Source organism: Podarcis cretensis (assembly GCF_951804945.1).
Source record: "Podarcis cretensis genome assembly, chromosome: 12".
NCBI lineage: Eukaryota > Metazoa > Chordata > Lepidosauria > Squamata > Lacertidae > Podarcis > Podarcis cretensis.
Window position 1 is genome coordinate 7,284,282 of NC_137181.1, and position 16,078 is coordinate 7,300,359.

Consider the following 16,078-nt stretch of genomic DNA (forward strand, 5'->3'; position numbering starts at 1 on the left):
TTGATGTTTTGTTTTAATTATTTATTTGTGTTTGCATCTTGCATTTTATCCTGTGAAGAACCCCGAGATCTCATGATAAAGGGCTAGGATCTAGAGCACACCTTTGGTGCATTCAGTTACGGGCAAAAATGCTGGGAGTCTCCCCATTTCCCTTCTGACCACATATCCTTATGCTGCTTCTAAGACGTGGGTAGGCAAACTAAGGCCCGTGGGCCTGATGCTACTTCTGTGCCTCACATTCCTCCAGCGGTTAGACTCTTGCAATGGACAACCAAGAGACAGAAATCTGGGCCTCCCCTGCTAAATGCCCTCACAAACACCCCTGTTTGCGATCCCCCAGGATCTGCACTGAGCTAAGTCTTGCAGATAATGGTTTACAGCGAGAAGCAACACCATACTCAGTGATTGCTCAAGATATGTGGAGGCTAACTGGGACGATTAGATACAATCCTTTTCAGTATGCTCGACATGAGTATTAGTATAGGGATTTATAGCAATTAAAACATGTTTGCAGCCTACAAAATAATAAATAAAATAGTTGTTTTGCAACTGACATATAGGCCAAGTTGACAATTATTATTTAAATATATTAAATAGTTGGTTTGAATTAAATGACTGAATTAAATAATTGATGTAACCCAATCTCTGTAAACTGAAAAAGCTTGAAAACAATCTCAGTTCTATCAACCCAGGTTTGCATTTGAGGTGATGGAGGATGCCATGAGTTTGATGAGCACCGAATAACCAATATCCAATATAATTAAATGGTTGATATTTTTAATTGCAATTGGGGGGGGGGGGAGAGAGAATCACATTTTCAAATGTACAGCTGTTAGCTCTTGACAAAAAAAATCCGGATTTGATAACATTCAAGAAATTTACAGCATTTCAAAATAATAGAAAGTTAAATTCAGTATCACGACTACAGTTACAGACAGCATTTTCCCCTCTGCTGTCACACCCAGTTATCAGAAGGGCTAGTTCTGCTGTTAGAAAACATCGCTATTTCATATGAAAATTTGTTTACACTGAAATGTTCATTTACAAACAATTCTTTAACTGCTGAATCAAAGCACTGGAAGAAATACAGTGCTTTTGAATTGAAAATGAGTGTTTGTAAACCCATTTACAAACAGTTTGCTGTCACTTTTGAGACTCTTTTTGGTGCTGAACACTGAAAATGAACTCCCATGTCTTCCTTTGCTACAGTATAAAATCTTAACAGTATAAATACCTGGTGGTATTCTGAAGCCAGTGGGAAAAATCAAACACCAAATTATCTTGTACAAGTCTCATTCACTGAAGGGTGGATGGTCAGAAAGTCCCCACTGAAACTATTCCCAGTGTTTGAAGACATGACTAAGAATGTCAAAGGCTCTGTAGGTCAGCTTTTACAAATCCAGGGTGCAACATTATTCCTACAGTCTTATAGCATGGATACAGAATTGAAACAGAACTCTAGACTACCATCTTTTGAGGCTTAACATACACCTTTATACATTTTTTAACTTTTTCCAAGAAAGGGCTGTGAAGCTTTCACCTGAACCTAAGTATTACATATTGTACTGCAGAAAGACAGAAATACCTGTCTTAAATCTTTTTATCCGCCTCCGCTCATGTAAAGGCTTATACCAGGTCACCACTGAAATAATACAAGCTTTTTAGGTAACTACAAAGAAGGTAGTCTTGGAACAGTATTCTCCTCCTCCTCCTTCACAGTCTCATGGCTGCCAGCGTATTTTTGAGAAAAGGCTAGAAGCCATTTGTTAGTCCCAAGAGGTAATTCTGACACATTTGGCCTCTCTCAATACATAAGGATATCTGCAAATCCAAATCTCTCATGATTGATAAATCTAACTCCAGGATTCAGAAGACAGCATATGGAAAAGTTGTGCTCAGAAGTTGTAAGGCCTCACCTCACTAGGCATCTGTCAGTTTTTACTTGGGAATACTGAGAAAAAAGGGTCTGCAAAGTACTGATGGGGGAAAACCCCTGTTAAATACAATCCGTATTTCCAATGGTTATGGCTTTCAGCTGTATCTGCTGCTTTCACTGGGGCTTCGGTTGTTAGAATAACTGCGGTCACTTTCACTGTCTGAGCCGTAGGATCTAGGGGGAAAAAGCCAAGAAACAAGTGAAGGTCTACACTGCTGAAGTGTCACATTTTCAAGTATAAAATTCTGCAGCAGTCCCCATTGTGAGCAGAGTGGCATGGCAAAGAAATGAAATACATTTCATTATGTTAAATATGCTTTCCAGCCCCCGCCAAAGGCTTGCTTATTTCAAGCATGGATTTTCTCAAACTCTCAAATGGATGAAAGTTCAACTACTCTAATTAGAGGTATATTTCAGGATTCCCCCCACCCAGGTTGCCTTTTGCCAATTTTGAACCTACCACCTAACTTGGTACACAGCCAACACCTACTTTGATTCAAAGCATCGTAAAAAAGAGGTAATAGAACAAAAAGTCTGGCGTAAGACAGTAAGAAGGGACAATTTTGAAAATATTGATTTTCTTCAACACCCAAACATGGGGCAATTACACCTTTTCAGGCAATGTGGTGGAAAGCTGATGCCTTGGCATTGTAATGAGATCTAACAGTTATCAAGGTTGTTAATGGAAAACTACACATCAGGACCACTACAGGGAATAAAAAGCAGTGATCAGGTGTTCTCAGAAACATTTAAACAGAATATGAAGAGACGTTTGTTGTCACTTCTCAAGTTCAGCAGCTGCCTGTTCTAGCTACCAATAAAAATCAAATGTAATAACCTAGTTCTTTGTTCCTCTATGAGACCAGTGAGGCAGAGTAAGTTCTGAATCAGTTATGGATTAGATGTGAGCTAACAAACTGAAATCTAATTGAGACAAGACAAATGTGCCTTTGTTCAATAGGAGAGTTGATCTGTTTTGACTATTTTGATCACGTGTAGCCTGGGATCCCCTGGGGTGCAACGTGGCAGTTGTAGCTCGAAGCACCCTTCCACCACTATGGTTTCTGGAGAAAGTAGATCTGGCCACTGCTGCACAAGCCTTGGTCAGATCCAGAGTGACTTACGTATAATGCGATCTACTAGGTGAGGCATTCTGAAAAGTGTTTGGACACTTCAAACTGTTGTCACTGGAATACAGTGGTATCTCGGGTTACAGACACTTCAGGTTACAGACTCCGCTAAGCCAGAAACAGTACCTCGGGTTAAGAACTTTGCTTCAGGATGAGAACAGAAACTGTGCGGCGGTGGCGCGGCAGCAGCAGCAGCAGGAGGCCCCATTAGCTAAAGTGGTACCTCAGGTTAAGAACAGTTTCAGGTTAAGAACGGAGCTCCAGAACGAATTAAGTTCTTAACCCGAGGTACCACTGTATGTGATCACACTGGCTTTACAGTGGAACATGTGATCACATTACTGCGGTACCTCTAGTTCTGAACTGAATTCATTCCAGAGGTACCTCTAGTTCTGAACTTAATTCATTCCAGAGGTCCGTTCTTAACCTGAAACTTATTTTAACTAGAGGCATGCTTTCGCTAATGGGGCCTCTTGCTGCCGCCGCGCCGCCAGCACACGATTTCCGTTCTCATCCTGAGGCAAAGTTCTCAACTCGAGGTAACTCTTCCAGGTTAGTGGAGTTTGTAACCTGAAGCATTTGTAACCTGAGGCGTTTGTAACTCGAGGCGCCACTGTAGTTTTGGGGTACAGTCTGAGGCGCTTATTACCATCAAAGCCCTAAATGACTTGAGTTCAGATGACAAGGAACACCTCTTCTAATAGGAAACAGCTCACCTGTTAAGGTAATTAGAAATGATCTTGCTTTGTATTCTGTTGTCGTCACACGTGCAGCTGAAGCTTGCATGGAACACAGAACTTTTCTGCAGTGATACACAAGTTGTGGCACTACCAGGCTTTTGTTATTGGATAACTATGTTGCCTTGACATATTACTTTTGCTCTACTGTTAATGGTTTTGGACATTTAATGTTTTACTGTACTCTGATTTATATTGTTTTGTTTTCTATTATAATCTATATAATGTTTGGAGCCCTTGGTACGCTCCTATTTTTGTGGAATTTCGGCAACTGCACAAGATTCGTAAACGATTCGCATTCCTGCTAGGGACACAAGTAGTTCGAACAGAGAAGGTGAAAGGCAAATGTCATTTGCATTTGTCTATACTAAGTTCCTCTGTCTAGCTGCCAAAAACCACATACCTGGACCGTCTGTCATAACTGCGAGATCTGTGGTAACTGTCACTCCTTTTGCTTCTACTTCGGCTACGGCTCCTGCTGTAGTAACTGTCATAGGTATAGGATCTGCTTTTATGGGTGAAAAACCAAGCAATGACTTACTTTGTTTAACACTGAATCTGCCTCAGTAAAATTAGAGACATCAAAGCTTTCTTATTCACAGAAAATATATCTGGATTAAATACAATATGCTAGAGAATTAAAAACTAAACTCAAATGAAAAAAATCTATCTATAAAAGGCACCCATTCAGTGTAGCTATGTTTCCATTATTCTCTTTCAATTTTGAAGTAAAATAAGCCTGTTTAGAAAAGTAAGCTACAGCACCTTCACTGCATCATTTAAATTTGATGTTATTAACCTATCTACTAGAGTCATATTTCAAAAATGATCTCTTAGCATACCTTGATCGACTGTGGTGATCGTAAGAGCTACTTCTGGACCGACTTCTACTATAAGTGCGACTATTAAACAAGAAAAGAATGACATGACATTTTTAAACTGTAAGAAACATATCCCAATATTGTGCTTGCTTATTTTGCATTAAAGCCAGTTATAACGATTTCCCCAAGTGACAAAATATGTGTTTATTTTTAAACCATACTAAATCTACAGAGTGCCTCTGGTAAGAAACCAAACGAGGCTTCAAGCAGATTTTTGCAGGAATTTATTCTCTCCTCTCCAGCACTTCCCCATCCCTTTTGCTGGTACTAACCTGTGACTCCTACAACTGTCGTAAGAACTACTTCGACTTCTTGAGTGGCCTCTGCTGTACCATCCTCTGCTCCGGCTTCGTGTGTAACTCCGTGACCTAGAGATTTCAAGTGGATGTACTTAAAAGCTGTGCCAAGTAAGGTCCAGCTAATCACAGGGGTTCGTTTTATGGTTTTCAGAGCACATAGTAACCAATAGGCTAGCCCCATTGACAAAGAACACTGAAATAGCCTATGGGTATCAGGAAGGAGCCTTCACTGCACTCTTTTCGGCACATGCTAAAAACATTTTTGTTTGCACAAGCCTACACAGATACCTCCCCTTCATGGATCACTGCCTTGTCATGGCGAAGGGGCTTGAATAACTCAGAGATGCTATGAGCTATGCCGTGCAGGGCCACCCAAGACAGGCAGGTCATAGCCAAGAGTTTAGACTAAATGTGATCCACCTGCAGAAGGAACTGGCAAACCACTCCAGTACAGTGGTACCTCGGGTTACAGCTGCTTCAGGTTACAGACTCTGCTAGCCCAGAAATAGTACCTTGGGTTAAGAACTTTGCTTCAGGATGAGAACAGAAATCGTGCAGCGGCAGCAGGAGGCCCCATTAACTAAAGTGGTGCTTCAGGTTAAGAACAGTTTCAGGTTAAGAACAGACCTCCAGAACGAATTAAGTTCTTAACCCGAGATACCACTGTACTTTGCCAAGAAAACTCCATGGACATAAAAAAGGAGAAGCTTTGAGAAGAAAGTGAGCGTTTCCAAGGCATGCTCTGGTTCATGGGGTCACGGAGAGTCAAACATGACTAAGACGACTAAACAACAACAACACAGATACCTACAATGCTGATGTGGTTTCGGTTTCTTGCGGGTTCTAGCTTTCTGAACGGTTTAATTGTTTTTACTAACAATTGTTATGTTTTATTCTTTGCCACCAAGTGGTATATACATTTCATGAAAGAAATGTTTGTGTGTGCTTAAGGCAAATATGCCTATTTGTAAAATGCAAGTAATTTTACTTACCTGTAAGAAGAGGTGGAACTTCCTGATCGACTTCTGGAGTGACTGTAGGAATGGGATCTTGCTCTGTGCCTGGATTTGGGGTCCGACTTGCTTCGTGACCGGCTATGGCTCCTTGACTGGCTGTTTTCCCGTGTGGGAGAATCCTCCTCGCTAGAGCTCTCGTGGTTCCTCGGTCTCCGATTCAGCCGGGCAGTCTTCCTAACTTCATCAAACAGGGAGCCTGGTCTAATTTTGTTTTTGCTTTTAATTTCTATTCTTAAACCTTGTGGCTTTGACTCAGACGATGAGGCCACGCTTTTGGCTTCGGAAGGATTACTAGCAGCTGCCGGAGCTGCAGGCTGCAGGTTCCCTACTCCCTGTAACGGTTTCCATTTATTATCAGCTACGCTGCTCTGAGGGTTTTCCACCAGCTCAGTCTTCAGCACACTTTCCACAGCAGCAATGGTTGTGACGGGCTTAGGTCTTTGTTTCTCTGTCTGTGTGTTGCCTTCTTTGCTACCAATCAATTCTCTAGCATCAAGTCCTGGTTTTCCACTCTCCGCTTCAGAGCTGCTTGGCACATCTGTGCTCTTACTAACTTTAATGTCCTGCAGGTTCACCTTCAGACTTACTGGAGAAAGTTCCACATCAACCTTCAAGGGCGAATTATGATCAGGGGTACAAATCTCCATGTCATCCATCTGGGTAACATCCACCTCATTTTCATTATTTACTTTGGCAGCACCAGCGCCTTCCGAAATGTCCGTATTTTTTTCTGAATTTAGAGCATGGGCTGATGTTGCCTCTTCCCCATTAACTTTACAAACATTCTTAACGGCAGGTGATGTGCGGCCCACAGTTTTATTCTCTTCACTGAGCTTTTTGTCATTCCCCGTTTGGTCTTGGAGGATTTTATCATTTTCAGAATCCTGATCTTGCTTTTTATCTGTTTTTGTCATGACTGGCTTCTCTCTCTCATCCTTGGGCCGTGGCTTTAGAGGAATGTCTTCTTCCTCCTCCTCCTCTTCTCCAAACTCCAGAGGCGGCTGCCAGTGAAATGTTTCCTTTCGTTTTGGGACCTTATGCTTCTTTTCTTTTTTACCCTTGGATTTCTCCTTCGCTTTTTTGGAATGTGTCTTTTTGAGGTTCTTTTTGGAGCCGTGTTTTTGCTTTCTGGATTTCCCCCTGGCCCCTGAATTGGAATGGGAGCTCTCCGTCTCAGAAGGGGAGAACTGCTTGCTCGTCTTTAGTGTACCTGAGGAGGAATCCAACTTTGTCTTGCACTTGGTGAGGCTGAGATCTGTGTCAGAGTCTGATGTGGCTTCACCTTCTTCCTTACTAGAAGACAATCTTGAATCTTCCTTAGAGTTCCTGTTTCCGCCTCTTTCTGAATTTGATTCAGAGTCCCACTTACTATCGGAACGCATTTTCCTTTTCGCTTTTCGACCGCTTCTTGGGGAGTTCAGTTTCTCCTCCAAAAGTCTTTTTTTTGAATGGTCACTGCCCCACTCGGACCCAGGCTTTTCTTCATTCCCATCGCAAGCAGTGCTGCTTTTCTTTCGCTTCCGGTTTGCTTTTTCTTGCTGCAATGGCCCTTTTTCCTGCACTGGCTGTGGTTTTGTCACCTGCTCACTATCTGTGGAGAAGTCCAGAGAGGATCTACTCACGCTCTCCCTGTGCTTCTGAGAAGCCGCATCTTTTGCATATAGAAGAGTACTTTCAGAGCTGCTTTGTCTCTTCTTTGACAAGTGCCCACTTTCTTTCGTTTTGCTTTTCTGTCGGTCATCCTCACTTAGAGAAAAATAAGATGATGACCCACTATAGCACGACCGGTCACTGGGGAATTTATGAACTGAATGGGATCTAACCGTTGATCGAGATCTTGAGCTGGATGGACTTCTTGATCTGGAGTAAGACTTGGAGTAGGATCTACTTCGAGATGTCCTGCTCCTCGACCTTCGCCAACTCTCTGAACTTCTATCACTGTGATTTTTTGAATAATCACTGCGGTCACTATCTGAACTTTTCCGTCGCTTACGGTATGAAGAGGATGTGCTTGCATCTTTGACACTTACTAAACTGTAGGCAGTCTGGGTAGGCATCAAGTGAGTGGTCTTTGCTTTCATTTCCTGAATTCGCTCATAGGATGGTTTCCAAGGCTTTTGCCCAGGTTTCCATCTAGAAGGTGGAGGGCTGTCACTAAGTGATATGACCGGAATGCTTTCGGCAACAATGGGCTGTATCACAACCTTGTCATTTTGTGGCAATGCTGCCATGACAGGTTCAACTGCAACAGGCTTGAATTCATTTAAACGAGCTGCGACATTTTTTGGAGAACTGGACACCATCTTCAGATGCTTGGAACTGGACCTAGATCTTGATCTGCTCCTAGACTGAGAAGACTTAAAAGCCATTCTTGACCTAGAACTTCTTCTGGAATAAGATCTGGATCTGGTTCTGGATCTGGTTCTGGACCTGTAGTATGACCGGGAGTCCCTGCTTGACGGGGACAATGAGCTCTGCTTATCTCTATCAGATTTGGACCAGTCCCTTCTGGAGGAGTCATCTCTAGAAGAAAGTGAGGAAGAGCGGGACACTCTGTCCCGATCACAAGGCGATTTTGTCCTTCTAGCAGAAGAATGAGAAGATTCTTTCTCTGTTGAAGTAGATAACCTCTTCTTTTTAATTTGCTTCTGCTTCTTTAAGTGTTTTTGCTTTTTGGCCTTCTTTTTGTGCTTTGCTTTTTTCTCTTTCCGGTGTTTCTTGTGGTGGCGACTGTATTTAGCACTACTTAGGTCAGAATAACCATTATGTGACCATGACCTTGACCTCTGAGACAGACTTCTTTCATCCCACCTTCCTGGGTCACTCAACCTAAGAAAAAAATGAATAAAATGTTTATCTGTATCTTGTGAGCACCCTGAGATCTTTGGATGAAATATAAATTTAATTAATTAATTAATTAATTAATTAATTATTAATAAGCATTTCCTTGACTATGCTTGCTTAGCTTCTAAAGTTCTCTAGCAGAGTTTTCAGGAGCCATACAGCATGGATCTAAAGACCTGGATACATGATCTGCAGATGCCTGGAAGTACTGGGCTGGTATCTTCCTAAAAAGGCATCTTCCTAAAAAGGTCCTCAACGATTAGCACACATGAAATTGAGAGCAGTATCTCTACCTCAAGTAAAGAAAACCAAAATGACAGAACTATATCTGAGTGGATAAACAAAGCCTCAGTTCACATGCCTCAAAGGAGTTGCTCAAATATGATCCAACAAAATTGTGTTAATACTCAGGAACACGTCCTCAGAGCAACTAACTTGGCTGACGGTTCAGATGAATAGTTTTTTGCATAAGTGTGTACCCATGGAATTCATTCCAAAAGCAATCCCATGGGGGGGGGGGGAGAACTGTTAAAGCTATGATGGTTGTTCACTGGGAATGAAAACAGCCCAGGGGGTGGAGGGTGGGGCAAAGGAGCTTCACAAAATGCAAATAAGTAAAGTTTCATGAAACATATTTTGGGGGCAAACTCAACAGATTTTCATAAACAAAAATCGTTCCATGTTAGAATTTTTTTTAACCTGTTCATATAGGTTTTTTTACAATGCAGCCCCGAACTATTTTTATACTCAAGAAGTTTCTGCAAGCGAGTAAGATTAGCATATGTCACCCTGTTCCAGGTAACAGGATGTAAACTAGACGCAGAGCACCCAAGTAAAATTTCCCTACCCAATCAGCCCTACTCTCTTATTTGTAGCCATCTAAAAATAAACTCTCTTACCAGGTACAAAGTCTATCTAAACTGCAGTGCAATAGATGCTTTACAGAATCTGCTATTACCAGTCTCTTTATTCATCTTGTGCCTATATGTAATCAACTTACTATTTTATGGGGCAAGAATAATTTAAGAGAGCTAGTCTTACTTGTCTCCTTTACTCCATTTTTCTCCACTGGGTGGCCTATAGGCTCTTAACCTCTGCATTTCTTCTTTCCAGTGTGGCGGAGTTTCACTGCTCTCATCATTATCAGATTCTGAACACGAGCGAGAACGAGGTGGTGTATGGTATCGCTAGAAAAATACAACAGCACAAGCAAAATTGTATACAAAATCCATAATACAATAGCGCTCGTACACAATCATCAAGGCTTATCTACGATTAAAGACAAATGTCTGGGGGCAACCATATACTGAGCATATGTTACACCCAAATCTGGAGATTACTTGCAGATTTTCTGTGCAGGTAAGCAAACCTTGCCAGAGGAACTCTGCAGGAAGAGAAAATGAAGGTACGAGCGGAGACATTGTTCAACTTGGAGAAAGAGCTTTTGTGACAGGAGAACATAGAGCCCACAAGAAGCTAAAATACAGCATCTGGCTAGTGGGCTTTAAAAAATCATCTCCACTTCTACTCTTTCTGTTCTTTGCCATTTAAAGGTTCTGCAAGCAACAGGCAAACACTGCAATGCATTTTGATAATATTTTTCAGTTGTTTATTGCTACTCGACCTTTTGAGGTCTCACATTCTCAGCCAATTTATAATGCCTTACTATCAATCCCCATCTCCATTTAGAAGAGAAACCTATATCACTATTTTTCATTCAGTGCTATTTTTATAAGGTAACTTGTTTATTTTTTTTAAAAAAAATATAACCATTTGGTGTGTTTTTAGCTCCACTCAGTTTTGATTCATGTTGGGAGCTGTCCTGGATCCCGCACTTGGGAGAAATAGAATAAATAATACTTTGTAATTAACCTCTTCATTCCTGCTTCTGCATCCAGGAACAAGTATGAAGTTTTGTATGCAAGTGGTCAGCAAACAGAGGTAGCTTTCAAACACTGGGCAAAATAAAGCTCTCATGTAAGTTACAAATCTTGAAGGGCGGGGGGAAATATAGAAAACATACTATTGTGCCTCTCCCTCTGATTTTTCTTCCAGATTTAGATACTGAAGGCTTCTGGTCATTCAAAACCGGGGCTACATCAAGCAGCTTCCTTAAATATTAAGAATTATACAGGTATAAGGAAAACAGCACTGGCAATAATATATGTTTCTTACAGTCAAATGTTAAAGACAGTCCAAACTGAGCAAGTGACTCAAATGGCCACACACTTAATTGCATAGATTTTTCTTTGCTAAGACACAGTTCAGAACCATCTGGTTGGCACTCCCTCCCCTCCCCAAAGTTATAGAATTTTCACCCAAGGCAAACGAGTCTCTACAGTTCCTAGCTGAGAGGTGGAATCACATACTGTAAAAGCATTCCTTCATGTGGCTCCCCTGCTGGATCACCTGGACATCAAAGTTTTCACTGGGGTGCCCCCAGGAAAGACGCCTCTTTAAGGAATCCAATAGAGAAGAATCTGACTCTTCCTGAAATGAGTTTCCCCAGAGATGCTGAATTGCTATGAGACTAACCTGACCAAGGGCCTACACCACATGGTCCAAGAATGAAATGGGCATGTACGATTCCTCCACCCTTTGCTGCATATACCCCACTAGGTATGAGAGAAGGGACCAGGAATTACTCCTTTGGAAACATCAGGGGTTATAATGGTCAGGACATAGAGAGTTCATGCTGAGGATCTTTCTAAACCAAAAGCTGGCTAACATTTAGAGAAAACAAAAACTGGAATCCAATACTTTGTGACTATTCTGCACCCTTGTCCCATTTTTTTTTTAACGGCAACTGGTACAATAGCTGGCTAGATGAGACATTTCTTCCATCAAAAAATAAAGACCTTGGTTTCCTACATGTAAAATAGATTTTTTTTTTCAACCATGGGAGTACGCAAGCATCCCATCAAAATTCAAACATATGAACTGCATAACTGCTGAGGTATTATTGCAAGTTACAACAATCCTCCGCTAACTCCCTAACTGCAAATACACAATTGGCTCAAGGATTGCTTAAAAGGAGCAGTCCCACAGAGAAGGAACAAATACAACAAGAAGAAAATTGCATACGGCTCAGGCTCTGTGTTTATAACTGGTGCGTCTCTTCTGAGCAAAAATCTGTTTTCCGGTACTGGAGGAATTTCTTCAGGACGGACAACGGGCTTGTCCCTCTTCGCATTTGAGTCCACTGCTTTTTCATTTTCTTCGCTCCTGTTAGGATGGCTGAATAGAAAGAGCAATTTAGAATACACACACACAATTTTCGAAACCCAAATGAGAACTGCATGTGTCAGACTATATTCTGTATGTGACAACTTTCTACATCAACTTTCCTTGCATTGTAAGAAGCTTTTCTCAAACTTAAATAGCCTGACGATGAATCAAACTCCTAAACTTTTTACTTCCTGAATTTCTTTTAAGTCAGCACAATTTACTTCTCCAGACAAGCAGAGAATTAAGGCCTGCAGGTTATCTGCTTCTATTCCTTTAGATAAGCTGCATTAATTTACTCGAGGGCAAAAAGCGGAATTCAAAGAGCTCCAGTAGTGACATAGATTCGAATATGGCAGGGTATGCAATGGCTCTGTATGTAGGTTAAAGAACTAGGCAATCTGAGGGGCTCCCTCTTATCGAAGTGTGGTGTTAATAACTCTCCCCCGCTCCCCACTCTGTTTCTCTGTTACTCTGTGTCACATACTGCTGTTTCTCCTCTATTTCCATAGGTCAGGGATGAGGAAGCTTTTTTGCCCCAAGGGCCAATGCCCATGGTGAGCAGGACCAGAGGGCAAAAGTGGGTGGAGGAATGAATGAAGAGTTTTGTACTGTAGGGATGTACCGTATTTTTCGCTCCATAAGACACACCTGACCATAAGGCGCACCCAGTTTTTAGAGGGGGAATGCAAGAAAAAAAATATTATTGAAAGGGAGCGCTGAGCAGAGCCTGTATGCATCTCAGGCTCTGCTCAGCGCTCCCTTTTACGAGCCGCGTGGAGCATGTGTGCGGCGCTTGCAGGCTTTTCCCAGAGAAGGGAGAAGGGCAGCCCTTGGGGAAAAGCCCCCAACAGCCACACACACTCCGCGCAGCTCTTTAAAGGGAGCGCGGCTCTTGGGGGCTTTTGCGGGAGGTGGGGGAAGTGAGAAAGCTTCCCCCACCTCTGTTGCTTCCCCCACCTCCCGCAAAGGCCAGGGATAGCCGCGTGAAGCCTCCACAGGGCAGCGGGATGAAGGCTCCCCGCTGCCCTGCGGCAGCTTTGCACGGCTAAGCCAGAACAGCCAGAGGGAGCGCTGCGCAGTGCTCCCTTTAGCTGTTCTGGCTTCTGGGGTAGCCCGCAAAGCCTGCATTCACTCCATAAGACGCACACACATTTCCCCTTACTTTTTAGGAGGGGAAAAGTATGTCTTATAGAGCGAAAAATACAGTATCTTCACATATCCCTCTCTATTTTTCATTCAGACAAGTGAAAGGAATAATCAGGGTTTAAGGATGCTTTGCAGCCAAGCCAAAAACACTATGGTGCAGGTTCAGTGAAGGGTGTGACCTGGGGAAGAGTTACAGAAGCTATAAATGGGGGTCAGGGGGCCATACTCAGCCCTTGGAGCTATGGTCTTCCCTCCTGCTCCAAGTTCATGGGCTTTGCAAAAAGCGAGGCTGTCCAAAATGATGACTGTGGAGCACAGAAGAGCTCAGAGTGTTGGTGGAAATGGGTGTTGTTGTTTTTAAGAGTCGAAAGCTTCATTTTTGTTTTTAAAACCTCACAATGCTCTGCTTTTACAAAAAAGCAAAACAAAACCAGAGCCCTTCAGAATTCAGCAGCCACATTCTAAAGAGCTTCATGTTGTAAGACCTATTTGTAGGCATGTAAAAGCTTTGGGGCTGGCTGTGTTTAGATTCTCCATTATAGCAAATGGGAGAACACAAGTGTTTGATTTTACACAGGGTAGCTTGGAAACTCACACATAGGTCAAAGCAGAAGAACACAGAGCAACTCAGAAAGAGATGAAAATTTAAGAATGCACAGCTACAAGGCAAATATTGGGACCCATGAATACCCCTACTCATTTTACTGTGATGTGCTTTAGCTTAAATGGTTAGGGCTGGTTAATGAATGTCAGCATCAATTTATGTAACATGTCAAAGTCAACTTCACAGATTATGCCCTGGAATATTATTTCCAAATGCAGAAAGTCTGACAGTGAGACAGTTATCTTCACTGCAAGCCAAGAATCTTAAAATTTGGTGCTCAAGAGAAGCTTACAGGTCTATGAACAGAAGTGAATAAAACATTAAAACCTTGATAAAAAAGCTTATTCATCTCTTCTTGTGATAATGTATTAGATACCTTCTTTGGCTTGATGCCCGTTTGTTCTTGGGTTCCTCCTTTTTCTTCTCTTCCCTTCGTCGCTTCCTTGACTGTTTAGCTTTCATTCTCCGCTTGCGTTTCCTTTTCCTACTTCTCTCACTTTCAGATTCACTGTCAGATGATGATTCTGATGAAGTAGACGAGCTGCTGGTGGAAGTATCTGAAGCTTTTGAGTGAGCAGACACCTTTCTCTTCTTCTCCAACACTTAGGATGGGAAAGTTAATACATTTTTGTAATTCACACTGGGAACATATGGATTCACATTCAGCATGGTTGGTAAAACCACAAACGCAATGAACTCTGGGGATCATGATTAGATCATTACACTTTTTTGTTTGTTTCTAAATATTTGAGATAGTATGCTAGTTCTAGCCATACTGAGTGACTACTGGGCAGACATAAAAAGGCTACACTGGCAATTTGGAATTAACCAAATGCTAGACAATTTAATGCTGGACAATGCAGCCATGGTTTACTGCCATTTGCCTTGAGAAAATGCATCCAGATACATTCATATAAAATCAATGTGCTGGTTATCTGTGGGAAGACAGGTATTGTGCTATATGTCAGCAACTGATATTGTAAAAGTATTTAACTCTCAATGTCACCCCCAGCAAATACACATCTTAATTCCTGCCTTATTTTTTAAATAGCCCTGAAGACTTCTTTCATCCAGGTTCTTAACTTTTCCTTCCTGCTTTCATTTTCCTGTCTTAAAGATGACATAAGAATGGATACTCATAGTGCTTTATTGTTTAATGTAAAAACTGCAACTGCTGAGGGTACGCACACACAATATAAAAGACTCTGGGATGCAATTTACATGGTCGATCATGATCTTCTGGACCACCGCCTCGCAGACGTGGGGATACAGGGCATAGCCTGTAACTGGTTGTGCTCTTTTATCTCTAGTCGGGGACAGAAGGTGGCACTAGGGAGGGAAATGTCGTTGCGCCACTCCTTGGTGTGTGGAGTGCCGCAGGGCGCAATTCTCTCCCCGATGCTTTTAAAAATCTTTATGCGCCCCCTTGCCCAGATTATCCGGAGCTTTGGGCTGGGCTGTCACCAATATGCTGATGACACTCAGCTCTATCTGCTGATGGATGGCCACACCGACTCGGCCCCGAACACACTGACCAGATGCTTGGAAGCTGTGGCTGTATGGTTTCGTGGGAGCCGATTGAAACTAAATTCTTCGAAGACAGAGGTCCTATGGCTAGGTCGAGATGGCATGGGGATGAGGGACCAACTCCCTTCTCTTGTGGGGGCCCAATTAGTGCCATTGCCTTCCGTTAGGAGTTTGGGTGTAATGCTTGATGCCTCCCTTTCCATGGAGGCGCAAGTTACAGCAACAGCCAAGGCGACATTTTTTCACCTTCGCCGCATCAAGCAGTTGGTCCCTTACCTTTCCCGCCCTGACCTGGCCACAGTGATCCATGCGACGGCCATCTCCAGGCTTGACTACTGTAATTCGCTCTACGCGGGGCTGCCCTTGAAGCTGTCCCAGAAACTCCAGCGGGTACAGAATGCTGCAGCGAGGCTCCTCACGGGGTCTCTGCCATGGGAGCATATTCACCCAGTGCTTTTCAAGCTGCACTGGCTCCCGGTGGAGTACAGGGTCAGATTTAAGGTGCTGCTTTTGACCTTTAAAGCCCTTCACGGCCTAGGACCCTCGTACCTACGGGACCGCCTCTCCTGGTATGCCCCACAGAGAGCCTCAAGGTCCATAAATAACAACACCGTAGTGGTCCCAGGCCCTAAGGAAGTTAGATTGGCTTCAACCAGAGCTAGGGGCTTTTCAACTCTGGCTCCGGCCTGGTGGAATGCTCTGCCTCATGAGACCAGGGCCCTGCAGGATC

General features: G+C 42.8%; 1 protein-coding gene across 4 annotated transcripts in view; it reads right to left on the reverse strand.

Annotated features, from left to right (window-relative positions):
• Positions 1 to 775: 775 nt before the first annotated feature.
• NKTR (natural killer cell triggering receptor) overlaps positions 776 to 16,078 on the reverse strand; it is a 38,119-nt gene continuing 22,816 nt past the window's right edge. For 3 of the 4 annotated variants that reach the window (XM_079996379.1, XM_079996378.1, XM_079996381.1), the window contains 9 exons: positions 14,198 to 14,423; positions 11,928 to 12,080; positions 10,867 to 10,954; positions 9,885 to 10,030; positions 5,976 to 8,828; positions 4,957 to 5,052; positions 4,646 to 4,705; positions 4,207 to 4,311; positions 776 to 2,110 (listed from right to left, as the gene is read on the reverse strand). In XM_079996379.1, the coding sequence (XP_079852505.1) occupies positions 2,032 to 2,110; positions 4,207 to 4,311; positions 4,646 to 4,705; positions 4,957 to 5,052; positions 5,976 to 8,828; positions 9,885 to 10,030; positions 10,867 to 10,954; positions 11,928 to 12,080; positions 14,198 to 14,423 (3,806 nt within the window). In that variant the 3' untranslated portion in view covers positions 776 to 2,031. The remainder of the gene's footprint in view (positions 2,111 to 4,206; positions 4,312 to 4,645; positions 4,706 to 4,956; positions 5,053 to 5,975; positions 8,829 to 9,884; positions 10,031 to 10,866; positions 10,955 to 11,927; positions 12,081 to 14,197; positions 14,424 to 16,078) is intronic. The other variant, XM_079996380.1, reaches the window with a different exon arrangement.